Raw genomic sequence first — 12677 nt, 5'->3', positions numbered from 1 at the left:
TCGTAGTTAGGGATCCTCTCAGAAAAAGTGATCACAGTATGATTGAATTTCAGATACAAATGGAGTGTGAAATAGTATCATTTAAAACCAAGGTTTTATGCTTGAACAAGGGAGACTACAATGGGATGAGGAAGGAGTTGGCTAAGAACACAAGTTGTATGGTGGAACAGTTGAGGAACGGCGGAAGACTTCCAAAGAGATTTTTCACAGTGCTCAAAAAATGTACGCTCCATTCAAAAACAAGGATAGCAAGGGTAGGAAGAGCCAGCCTTGGGTAACTAAGAAAATAAAGGAAGGCATCTAATTAAAAGCTCAGGCTTACAAAGTTGCCAAGAGAAGTGGGAAACAGGAAGATTGGGAAAACTTTAAAAAGCAACAAAGATCCATGAGGCAAGCAATAAAGAAAGGAATGATAGATTATGAATGTAAACTAGCACAGAATATAAAAAGATAGGAAAAGTTTTTATAAATATATAAAATGGTAAAGGGTGGCTAGAGTGGGCGTAGGTCCCTTGAAGGATGAGAAGGAGGAATTAATACTGGGTAACGCTGAAATGGCCGAGGCCTTGAATGACTATTTTGTGTCAGTCTTCACACTGCAAAATGTGTCTAACATGCCAAACAATGATGTTAAGGATACAATGGGAGGCAAGGAACTCAATTCAATTGTTATCACAAAAGGGGTAGTGCTGAGCAAACTAGAGGGTCTAAGCGTAGAGAAGTCCCCTGGTCCTGATGGAATGTATCCCAGGGTGCTGAAAGAAATGGCAGAAGTTGTGGTAGATACGTTAGCAGTAATTTACCAAAATTTGCTGGACTCTGGGCAGGTCCCAGTGGACTGGAAGACAGCGAATGTCACACTGCTGTTTAAAAATGGATGTAGGCAAAAGGCAGGTAACTACAGGCGAGTTAGCTTAATGTCTGTAGTCAGCAAAATGCTTGAGGCTATCATTAAAGAAGAAGTAGTGAGACATCTGGATGGAAAGGGTTCCATCAGGCAGACGCAGCATGGATTCAGGAAGGGAAGGGATTTATTTGACAAAGTTACTGGAGTTCTTTGAGGATATAACAATCACAGTGGATAGAGGGGAACAGGTGGATGTTGTGTACTTAGATTTCCAGAAAGCGTTCAATAAGATACCACATAAAAGACTCATCCATAAGATAAGAATGCATGGAGTTGCGGGGAGTGTATTAGCATGGATAGAGGACTGGTTAACCAATAGAAGGCAGAGAGTTGGGATAAATGGGTGTTTCTCTGGCTGGAGATCAGTGGTGAGCGGAGTGCCGCAGGGGTCGGTATTGGGCCCACAACAGTTCATGATATATATAAATGGAAGAGGAGACTGAGTGTAATGTATCTAAGTTGATAATGGTACAAATCGAGTGGAAAGGCAAATGGTGCAGAGGATGTGGAGAGTCTGCAGAGGGATTTAGATAGGTTAAGTGATTGGGCAAGGATGTGGCAGATGGAATATGATGTTGGTAAATGTGACATCATCCACTTTGGAAGTAAAAATAGTAGATCAAATTATTATTTAAATGGTGAAAGATTGCAACATGCTGTTGTGCAGAAAGACTTAGGAGTGCTTGTATATGAATCACTAAAAGTTGGTTTACAGGTGCAACAGGTAATCAGGAAGGCACATAGAATGTTGGCTTTCATTGCTAGAGGGATTGAATTTAAGAGCAGGGAGGCTCTGCTGCAATTGTACAAGGCTGCCCCTGGAATATTGTGCGCAGTTCTGGTCTCTGTACTCCAGGAAGGATATACTGGCTTTGGAGGCGGTGCAGAGGAAGTTCACCAGGCTGATTCCAGAGAGGAGGGGGTTACCCTATGAGGAGAGGTTGAGTCGCCTGGGACTGTACTCGCTTGAGTTTAGAAGAATGAGAGGGCATCTTATAGAAACATATAAAATTATGAAAGGCATAGATAAGATAGATGCAGGCATGTTGTTTCCACTGGTGGGAGAGACTAGGACTAGGGGACATAGCCTCAAGATTAGGGGGGAGTAGATTTCAGATAGAGATGAGGAGGAACTGCTTTTCTCAGAGAGTGGTGAATCTATGGAATTCTCTGCCCAAGAAGCAGTAGGGAAGCTTTGTTAAATATACTTAAGTCACAGTTGGATGGATTTTTGCATGGTAGGGGGATTAAGGGTGATGGGGATAATGGACGTGGGAGAAGCTGAGACCATGGATAGATCAGCCATGATCTTATTGAATGGTGGAGCAGGCTCGATGGGCTGAATGGCCTACTCCTGCTTCTATCTCTTATGAAGTTATTATCAGTGGTCAATTTTAAATCTTAGATCAAAGGCAGATATGTATTGTCCGATACTATTGAACAGGAAGGTTCAATTGGTGCACTCAAAAGGAAATTAGAATCTTATATAACAAGAAAGAATATGCAGGGTTACAGAAAAATTGGCAGAGAAAGGCACTAAGTCAATTGCACATTTGGAAACTAGTGCACAGATGCTGCACTGACATTTTGATAACAGGTCTACCACAATCTCTGTTAGTGGCAGAATAGACTCAGACATTAAGAGGCCTCCTCCTTTACCTGTGTTTCAAATGGTGGTACTTGAGTGTAAGAAGGGATTTATTTGGAAAACATCACATAACAGAAAACTAAATTGAATTTCTCCATGATAAATAATGACATTCACTCTCTTAATTGAAACAGCAAGAATAGGGATTCAAGGGCAACTTCGATGATCCTCCGAATTGGAAGGATCACCAGTATTACCAAAAGGAAACTTGCAAATATCAGAGATTACACTGAGCAGAATTCAATTATTACAAAAGCGAAAAATTGAGAAATTTAAACTCAGAATATAAATAAATTTGAAGCATTGTATAGGTATACGTTGTGAAAGCAAAGCACACACAAGCAATGCTAAATCCTTATGTTAATCAAATTAACTGAAGCTCAAAAGTTCCACTGACTTCTTTATAAATCCGAGTAATGTGCTATAAAATTATGGTCGCGTATCATTGTAAAACATTATGTCATTTGATCTTAAATTGCTACTGAAAGTTTTATTGCCACTTAAGAGTTTTTTTCTTCAGATGCAGTGCCAATAAATTAGACATAAAACTAAGTAGTACAATTTGGGCATGAGAATGTAACATATTACAATTAATTTGGAAAGAAATGTCTCTTTGTATTTCTGTTGACAACAATTCAAAATAGCTATCAGTTTGGTATGCAGCTCCATTGTTCCTCCAACCAAGTGCTGTATGGACAATGTACATGAATTCTGCAGGCATCATTGAGCCAAATACATCCTAAATGGCACATATTGTTTTGCACACCTGCACAGAACATGTCAAGAAAATAAAGCCCACAATTTCTCTCTTCAAAACTATGTACTTTGGAAGTCAGGGCAAGAAACATTAGACTGCTCTTCATTGTCTCATTCCTCGTAAAGCAACAGTTTGCATGGTAAACAGAAAAGTGATAAATATTGTATTGATTTTTGTCTTGTCATCTTAAATTGGCTTTAAGTGTATATCATGTACTGTTAAAATAGCAAACAACTAACAGATAGATGCTTAGCTTGGATTGGATTTGACAGCCCAGTGAACCTTTAAGATGAACAGACATATACAAACATACAAATTAAGAGCAGGAGTACACCATTAGCTCCCTTAGCCTGCTCCACCACTTTATAAGATCATCGCTGATATGTTTGTGGCCTCAACTCCACTATCTATCCCTATTCTCTTATAAATCAAGAACCTATCTAAGTCAGCCTTAAAAAATATTCAATGACCCTGTCTCCTCTGGGGAAGAGAATTCTACGGACCAATGACCCATTGAAAAATCTCCTCATCTCTGTCTCAAATAGGAGATACCTTATTTCTGAGAGTGTTCTCTCATTTTCCCTCGTTTCCCTGTCATTTCTCCTCAGGATCTTATATGTTTCAATAAAATCACCTCTCATTCTCTTGAACTCCAATAGATCTAAACCCAATCTGTCCAACCTTCCCTCAGAAGATAATCCCTTCATCACAGGAATCTGTCAAGTGAACTGAACTGCTCCAAATGCAATTGTATTCTTTCTCAAGTAAGGAGACCAAAACTGTATGCAGCACTGTTGATGTGGCCCTATATGTTTGCAGCAAAACTTCCCAATTTATATACTCCAATTCCTTCCCAATAAACAATAGTTTATTTGCTTCCCTTTCTTTTTCCCATACTATTAACAATAAATAGGACAATATTGGAATTTCAACAATGGTGCACACTGATGGTTATAACTTGACAGGGATGATGTGGAGGTGATGGTGTTGGACTGGGGTGGACACAGTCAGAAGTCACATCACACCAGGTTGTAGTCCAACAGGTTTATTTGAAATCAAAAGCTTTTGAAGTGTCACCTAATGAAGGAGCAACTCTGAAAGCTTGTGATTTCAAATATACCTGTTGGATTATAACCTGGTGTTGTGTGACTTCTGACTTTGACAGGCTTCGATGGCTTTTGGTTATTCATGGTTGAAGCAGATTTGCAGCTTGGCTGTGCAGGCCTAAAGCTGGTGGTGATGAATGGTCCATCGTGAGTAAGTTAATCAAATAAAAACCAGTAGGAGTGGAAACTCTATTTGAATGATTTACGCCCATAGAGTGAAAATGAAAACTGGCATGCCATAGACACAGTGTGTATAACCTGGAAAACACATTTCAGTGATCGCATCAATCCCCACTTGCATTGGAAACAGAAAAATACAAGTGACATGGTCAGAATATTGTCTGCATGGTAATCCTGCTCAAGATATGATGCCAGTTATGTTTTAACTACTGCTCAAGGCTTTCCATGTATTATATTGAGCAGATATTAGTTTAAAAACCTATTCTGCAACTTCTGGTTTTCCATGGAAGATGGGGGTAAATTATCTCCCACTGTTAGTCATAATTTCATTCTGTATATACCAACACCCCCATTACTAGTCTTTGTTTGGTCGTTGTCACTACATCCTGAGCAGTTTTTCATTGACAGTTTATGCACTATAAGAGAATTTGCATTTTGGCACCAAATATGGTTTACAGATTATTCTTTTTATTGTGTTTCACCCAGTCACTTTCCTCACACGTCTGGTGTGGCACTCTATCAAATACCTTTGCAATGTCCTCATGTCTTCAAAAGGCTCCAGCAAGTTAATTAAATATTGCTAAATGTTACAATATTACTAAACAGCTGAAACAAAGTAAAATGAATAATATTGCATACCCCCTTATCCTCTGGGCAGAAATGTAACCTTTGTTGATCTTTACGATCCTGATTCTGCTTCCAAATTTTAACAGTAAGTCAAGATATTTCACAGAATTGCAGAAATGTTATACCACAGAAGGAGGCCATTCAGTCTGTCATGTCTGCACTAGCTCTCCAAATGAGCAATTCATTTACAGCCTTCTCTCCTTACCTTGCACAGTCCTTCTTTTCAGATAATAGTGGACTTCAGACCTTGGTCACTGATTGGATGAATATGTTTTTCCTCATGTTACCTTTGCTTGTTTTGCCAATTACTTTAAATCTGGGCCCTCTTGTTCTCAATCCTTTCACAATCGGGGACAGTTTCACTTTATCTACTTTGCCTAGACCCCTCATGATTTTGAATATCTCAATCAAATCTTCTCTCAACTTTCTACAGGAAAACCAGTGCTATCTTCTTCAATCTATCTTCACAATAGAACTTCCTCATCTGTGAAATCCTCATTCTGGTATATCTATTCTGCACTCTCTCCACTGCCTTCATATTCTTCTTAAAGTGCAGTACCCAAATCAAAATGCAATACTTCAGCTGAGGCAGAACTAGAGTCCTACTGGTCGTAGATTTTGCACACACTTTATAATGGGGGATGTTTTTTAAAAAAGCATGATGCATCTTGTACAAACTTACACTCAAACTTTCCTCACAAGTCTGCTGTGGTACTATATTGAATGCCTTTGCAATGTCCCCATGTCACATCTTCAAAAGGCTTCAGCAAGTTAGTTAAATAGTTTTCCATTAAGAAATCCATGCTGGCTTTCATTAATCACCCTGGATTTGTCAATGTGATTATTTATTTTGTCCCAAATTGGTGTTTCTAGAAGTTTCTCCACCACTGAAGTTAAACAGATTGGCCTGTAGTTGATTATCTTTACATCTTTAATGGACAAGTGCATCATGTTTGGAATTCTCCAGCCCTCTAGGACCACCCCCTAAGTCTAATCAAGTCTGAAAAGTTGTGGCCAATGGTCATATTTATGCTCACAATTTATACTCTCACTTCTCTCAGTACCCTTGGATGCATCCAATTCAGTCCTGTCGTCTTATCCATTTTAAGTAGAGATCTTTATCAAGTTTAGACCCTTCTTGATTGTGAATTTCCTCTTCTTTCGCTGTTGTCTGGATAGCATCTTCTTGCTTGGTAAAGATTGATACAATATAATTAACGCTTCAGCCATTCCCTCTGCCTCCATGCGCAGATCTTCTTTTTGGTTCTTAATTAACTCCACTCCTCCTTTTAGTACTTTTTAAAACTATTTATATGCTTACTGAAGGCTTTGTGATTCTCTATTATGTTGGCTGCCAGTCTCTTTTCATACTCCCTCCTTGCTTCTTTTATTTGCTTTCTTTTACTTTACCATAGAACCTTTTATATTCAATCTGGTTTTCATTTGCATTTTCCACCTGACAACTGTCATAAACACACTCTTTCATCATGACTTTGATTTCTAGCTCATCCAGGGAGCACAGGTTTAGCTTACGCTACCCCTATCTCTCATGGTATAGACCTTGACTGTGCCCCCAAACCTCTTCTTTGAAAGTATCCCACTGTTCAAATACTGCTTTTCTTGCCAAGAATTGATTTCATTTTATTTGGCATAGATCCTTTCTTTCCCCATTGAAATAAATTCTGCCAATTGATTATTATTAGCTTTTTCTTCCTTTGTCCTTTTCTGTATCGTCTAAATCTTATGATGTAACGATCACTGTTTCTTAAATGTTCTCTGACTGACATTTTGCTCACCCCATTCACAAAAACCTGATCTAGCAGTTCTTCATTGGACTGAAAACATACTGCTGCAGAAAATTTCCCTCAAGTGCTCTAGGAAGTCTTGCCCCTCATTACCTTTAAATTATTGCTATTCAAATTATATTCAGATAATTGAAGTTGCCCATAATAACGTTGCCATAATTTTTGCACTTCACTAATTTCCTGACCAATTTATTCCTCTACATCCTTTTCACTAGTTGCTGGGTGGCTGATAGACAACACCAAACAACGTAAGTACACAGATAGCAAGAACTGCAGATGCTGGAGTCAGAGATAACACAGTGTGGAGCTGAAGGAATACAGCAGGTCAGGCAGCATCAGAGGAACAGGAGAGTTGACGTTTTCAGTCGGGACCCTTCTTCAGAAGGGTCTCTGATGCTGCCTGGCCTGCTGTGTTCCTCCAGCTCCACACTTTGTTGTAACTGCATATTTTTTCTCTTAGTTTGATCCAAATAGATTCTGTCCTTGACCCCTCTTCTTTCCACAATGTCACAATTCTCTCCATTATCAATACCACCATTCCTCCCCTGTTCTTCCTTTCCTATTTTATCCTGAACACATTGTGACCAGGAATATTGGACACTCAATCATTCTCTTCTATGAGTCAGCTCTCCATTATAGCCATGACATTGCATCTTCACCTAGCAATCTGCACCTGGACTCACCAGTCTTATTTGCCACATTGCATTTCATTAACATTCACGTATATATAAGCCTCTAGGCATGTAAACTGTCACTGATGATTCATTATAGCATGACAAATTTTACTTGGACACAGGTCTCTGAAATATGTTAAATTCTCAGAAACTCCGGTTGGTCAATCTAATTACCCTCAAGCTTGTTAAAATCTCCTTATCTTTGCTGTATCAAATTACAACTCAATGAAAAACAATGTCAAACAGATATGAATCACATTTTGTGCAGTTTCAGCAAACATTAAACAGCACAGTCAGCTATGTTGCACCCTGATGCATTAAATGCTAAAATATTCTGCAAATGAACAACTTTAACTATTTCATTGTTTCCAGCTGTTGTAAAAATCCCACCATCTGAAATGATGTGAGATTAAACCAAATCTTAATAATAGATCACATTTCTCCAATATCTTAAAGTTCTTCCCTTTGGAAGTGTTTTGGCATCAATTTGTGCATATGTAAGATTTGTGGCTTATTCAAGGTGAATCAGAGGTTACAGTGTCATAAAGAGGACTGCAACAGTGCAGATGTAGGAAAGAGTTCACATCTTAAGGGTAACTGGAAAGTGTAACTTCTTAGAGGCAGAGAACCAGTGAATGGCAAGTCATGTTGCTAGGGTAATATACCTACAAGTATACGTAGGCAGTTTTCATTATAAATGGACTAATATGAATTTCTAATGAAAAAGGGTGTGCATGCTAATTTTTAACAAGTGGACAGATTACTAGAATGTTTCCCTGGTAAAACTGAACATTTATTGATTTATTTCATAGCTTTTAGAACACAGAAATGTATGCTCCATCCAATTGTTATAATGAACATTATAAAAACGTAAAACACACCATATTATAATGAAGCCATGGAATGTAACTCTGATTTAGTAAATGTTGGCCGACTCCTTCTGGAGATCAGTTCGGGAACAGTTGACATGCTGTCACTGGTATTCTGATTTTGGAGAATTTCTTTTTTTGTTTGTAATTTGGCATAACCCAAGCAATCAAATCCTTAATTTCTCAAAGCGCTGATTAATTCGCCAAGAGGTAGCAGAAACCTGATGAAGCAAATCACTGAACAGATTGAATCACGTTAAGCAGCAGCAAATGTGTAAAGAAGTTGTCTTGGTGTCAGAACACAACATGGTTTAAGGAAGAGATAGTAAGAACTGCCGATGCTGGAGTCAGAGATAACACAGTGTGGAGCTGGAGGAACACAGCAGGCCAGGCAGCATCAGAGGAACTGGGACCCTTCTTCAGAAATGTCAGCTTTCCTGCTCCTCTGATGCTGCCTGACCTGCTGTGCTCCTCCAGCTCCACACTGTGTTGTCTCTTGGTTTAAGGAAAAACGCAGCTTCAACTATCATCTCAGCTATGATCCAGTTTGGGATAACATTCTATCTTGTTGGGTGTTTGAAACTTGCAGCTTACAAGAACAATATTTAAACATTTATATTTTACAAATGCCTTCTGAAAGAACGGAGCGGTACATCGAATCCAGCCAGGACTAATTCATTTAGCATAGCCACATGATGTTGATGTGGAAAACAGTTACTAATAGGAGTAAATGTTCCTTTGCAGTTGAGATTGAGACACATTACTGGACAGTTATGAGTTGCCTTTTGCTTTGCATCTAACTTATCTTGTATCTGAACACAGAATAGTTGTTGTTGAATCTAGCTGCTGTGGTAAATATAACCACGCTATTTGCATAAGACTATAACATATAGGAGCAGAATTAGGCCATTTGGCCCATTGAGTCTGCTGTGTCATTCTGTCATGGCTGATGTATGTCTCAACCCCATACTCATGCCTTCTCCCCGTAACCCCTGATCTCCTTATTAATCAGTGTATTCTGAACTCAACCTCCAATTTAAGCATAAAATTGACAGTTGTACAACACATTCTCCGTTAAATGCATGCTTAATTAAGCAAGTCATTCAATAGATAGGAAATGTAATGTTAATAGAGAGGTAGGATTTCAACTTATTGCTAATGCATTAAACTGAAACCACCCAAATTTCTTAGCAATCCAAGCACCATGGCCCATGTCTTGAGGAGTAGAATTGAAAAGTAAGAAAGCCATGTTAAACTTGCCTAGAACCTATGTTAGATCATACATTGCAGTATCTTGCCAGACCTGAGAACTTCAGAAAGATATTAGAGACTAGAGCTCTTTTCTGTGTAAAAGGGAAAGCTAAGCAGTGACACGATAGAGGTTTTTATGAAGATGTACAGGTTTGATAGAGTCAACATGAATGAGAGTAATGTCTGGGCAAATCCAAAACTAATGGCCATAAATATAAGGTAGCCATTAACAAACACAATAGAGAAATCAGGAGTAAATTCTTCCACCCCGCATGAAACTCATCACTACAATAAGTAGCACTAATGCATTTAAGGGGGACTTAGATAAGCATAAAGGGGAGACCGAATTAGATTGATATGTTGAAAGGGTTTGATGAAGAGGGATAAGGTGACTTTTGACTGGAGTATTAATCTAGGCAAGGACCATTTGGGTCAAGTGACCTTCTTCTGGCCTGTAGTCTCAAAGCAACTCTTTGCATTGATTTTAACTAGAAATTGTAGAGGACTGAATAAAAGGGAGAGGAGACCTCAACGCAGCACCCAAATCCATTGGAAACCATAGCGGCTGTGTTCCATCGTCAGGGCTTTAGTTAAATGTCTCATGCAAAATTGAAAGTGCTTATGCAGACTGATTAGGTAGCAGATATTTGCATTCTCTTTTATCTGGAATTAATTTTGAGTCATCTACTGCTGCAATCAGTAAAAAAATTAAAGCTGATGCTGCACCTTTTCTGATAGAGGTTGTAGTTGACTGAACTTGTCATCTACATGCTCAAATAATTACACAGAATATGCAAATGCCTTAAATTCATTATAATTCCCTTCAAAGGACAGCTTCAGCCACCCCTACTTAAATTGCAGAAAGACAGTTTCCTTTGAAAAGGGATAAGGTGATGAAATGCTTCTGTAATAGTAAGCTTAAAGTCACTAAACTTTGCAATAATTAATGAATTTGCAAATTCATTATTCGTAACTTTCAAATCTTTCTGATAGAGAGATAAGTGTTGGCCAGGTTACTGAGAGAGCACCCGTTCATCTTCGTAGTACAGTGGGATCTTTTAGACAGAGACAGGCAGACCTTGGTTTAAAGTCTGAACCAAAAGATGATACTTCCGGCAGCATAGCACTCTGTTAACACAACACTGGAGTGTCAGCCTGGATTTGTTTGTTTTCAAATGCAAGGAGTGAGGCCTGAACTTATAAACTTCGGATCTAGATACGAGAATGCCAGCAGCTGAGCCACAGCTTACACCTAATATGAATTCAATGCTGCTTATCCAAAATAAAGAAGAAACAAAAGCTGCATTACATAATTAAGGCAGATGAGATCTTGATGTAAAACGATGTGGCACTTACAACTGGCTACTAATAAAGACTTCATAGACTCTGCCATTTTTGAATCAGTAAAATCAGACAATGAAAAGAGATAAAAACTTGCATTTATATCGTACTTTTTATATCCACTGAATTTCTCAAAGCACTTTTTAGCCAATTAATAACTTTTGAAGTGTTGTCATTGTAGGAAATACAGCAGTCAATTAGGTGTTCAGCAAACTTCCACAAACAATAACGCAATAACAATTAGGCAATCTATTTTAATGGCCATAATACTTGCTGTGCACTTTGTCAGATAAGTGCCATGCAATTTTTATATGCAGCAATGGTTCTCCATTTAACATCTCGTCTAAAAGACAGGAGCTCCAAAGCTGCAGTACACTCTCAGTAGAGCACTGGAGTGTTGGTGATCATTTTTGTGCTCAAGTCCTGGCTGAGACTTAAATTCAGAACTTTGAACTCAAAGGTGATTGTGTAACTAACTAAGTAATAGTTGACATAATGAATTTCAGCTCATGTGAGATGGCGAGACAGAAGACTTTGAATCCAAATTCTAAGATTAAATTGGCTGGGCTAACTAGGAGTATTCCCATCAGGTTACATTTTACTGAGGAAATATCAACACTGAAATTAAAATGGAAGTATTTTCACTGAAGGAACCTTTACATAAGCAAATTTTAATGGTTTTGAAAAAATGATTATAAAATAAAATCTATGACCAGGACACAAAAATTAACATTATTTTCTTTTGTTCACATCAGATTCAGTTGCCTGTGTTGATCCTGAAGAATGTATAAAGGTGTGTGGCACTGAAGTGGGATGTTCTAACATTGCTTTCCCAAAACTTGTGATTGAGCTGATGCCTGATGGTAACTTTATTTACAAGTTTCTTTTTTTATCCTCACAAAGTCAATGATTATAGGTGAACAAGTCTCATACAGGAATATGGTCAAAAAAGAAGCAGTCAGAATAAAAATATGCAGAATGTTCCCATGGAGTTTTATACATTCTTTCCCTTCCAGAATCACTGAAGATTGCAGAAAAAGAATACGCAAGGAAATCGAGAAACTTCACTGATGCTGTTTGATAAAATAAAGAACGTGTATTGCTGAGAAAAGAAAATCAGTTCGAAATGTTCTTACAGTGGCCATCTTCCCTGGAGACTGGTTTATCACTTTAAAGCCAGGAGGTGGTCATAGAATCATAGAACCCCTACAGCATTGAAACAGGCACTTTGGCCCAACAAGTCCACACCGAATCTCAGAGCATCCCACCCAGACCCATCCCCCTGTAACCCACCTAATCTACACCTCCCTGAACACTATGGGCAATTTAGTATAGCCAATCCACCTAACCTGCGCATCTTTGGACTGTGGGAGGAAACCGGAGCACCCAGAGGACATTGGGAGAATGTGCAAACCCCACACAGTTTGACACTTACTCACCCACTGGTCGTACAGCAATACAGTGGGATGGTAGGGGTCACTACATCTGTAATAGTCAAAATGTTTGCCTGGG

The 12677-nt window shown here is 38.6% G+C and overlaps 1 protein-coding gene across 1 annotated transcript in view; it reads left to right on the top strand.

The window, feature by feature from the left end:
- Nucleotides 1-12677, top strand: part of slc5a10 (solute carrier family 5 member 10) — a 125759-nt gene that overhangs the window by 92420 nt on the left and 20662 nt on the right. The window contains exon 10 of the mRNA XM_048609781.1: nucleotides 11921-12028. Within this exon, the coding sequence (XP_048465738.1) occupies nucleotides 11921-12028 (108 nt within the window). The remainder of the gene's footprint in view (nucleotides 1-11920; nucleotides 12029-12677) is intronic.

This window comes from Rhincodon typus, chromosome 21 (genome assembly GCF_021869965.1).
Source record: "Rhincodon typus isolate 14 chromosome 21, sRhiTyp1.1, whole genome shotgun sequence".
Taxonomy (NCBI): domain Eukaryota; kingdom Metazoa; phylum Chordata; class Chondrichthyes; order Orectolobiformes; family Rhincodontidae; genus Rhincodon; species Rhincodon typus.
This window is presented reverse-complemented; position numbering and strand designations above follow the sequence as displayed.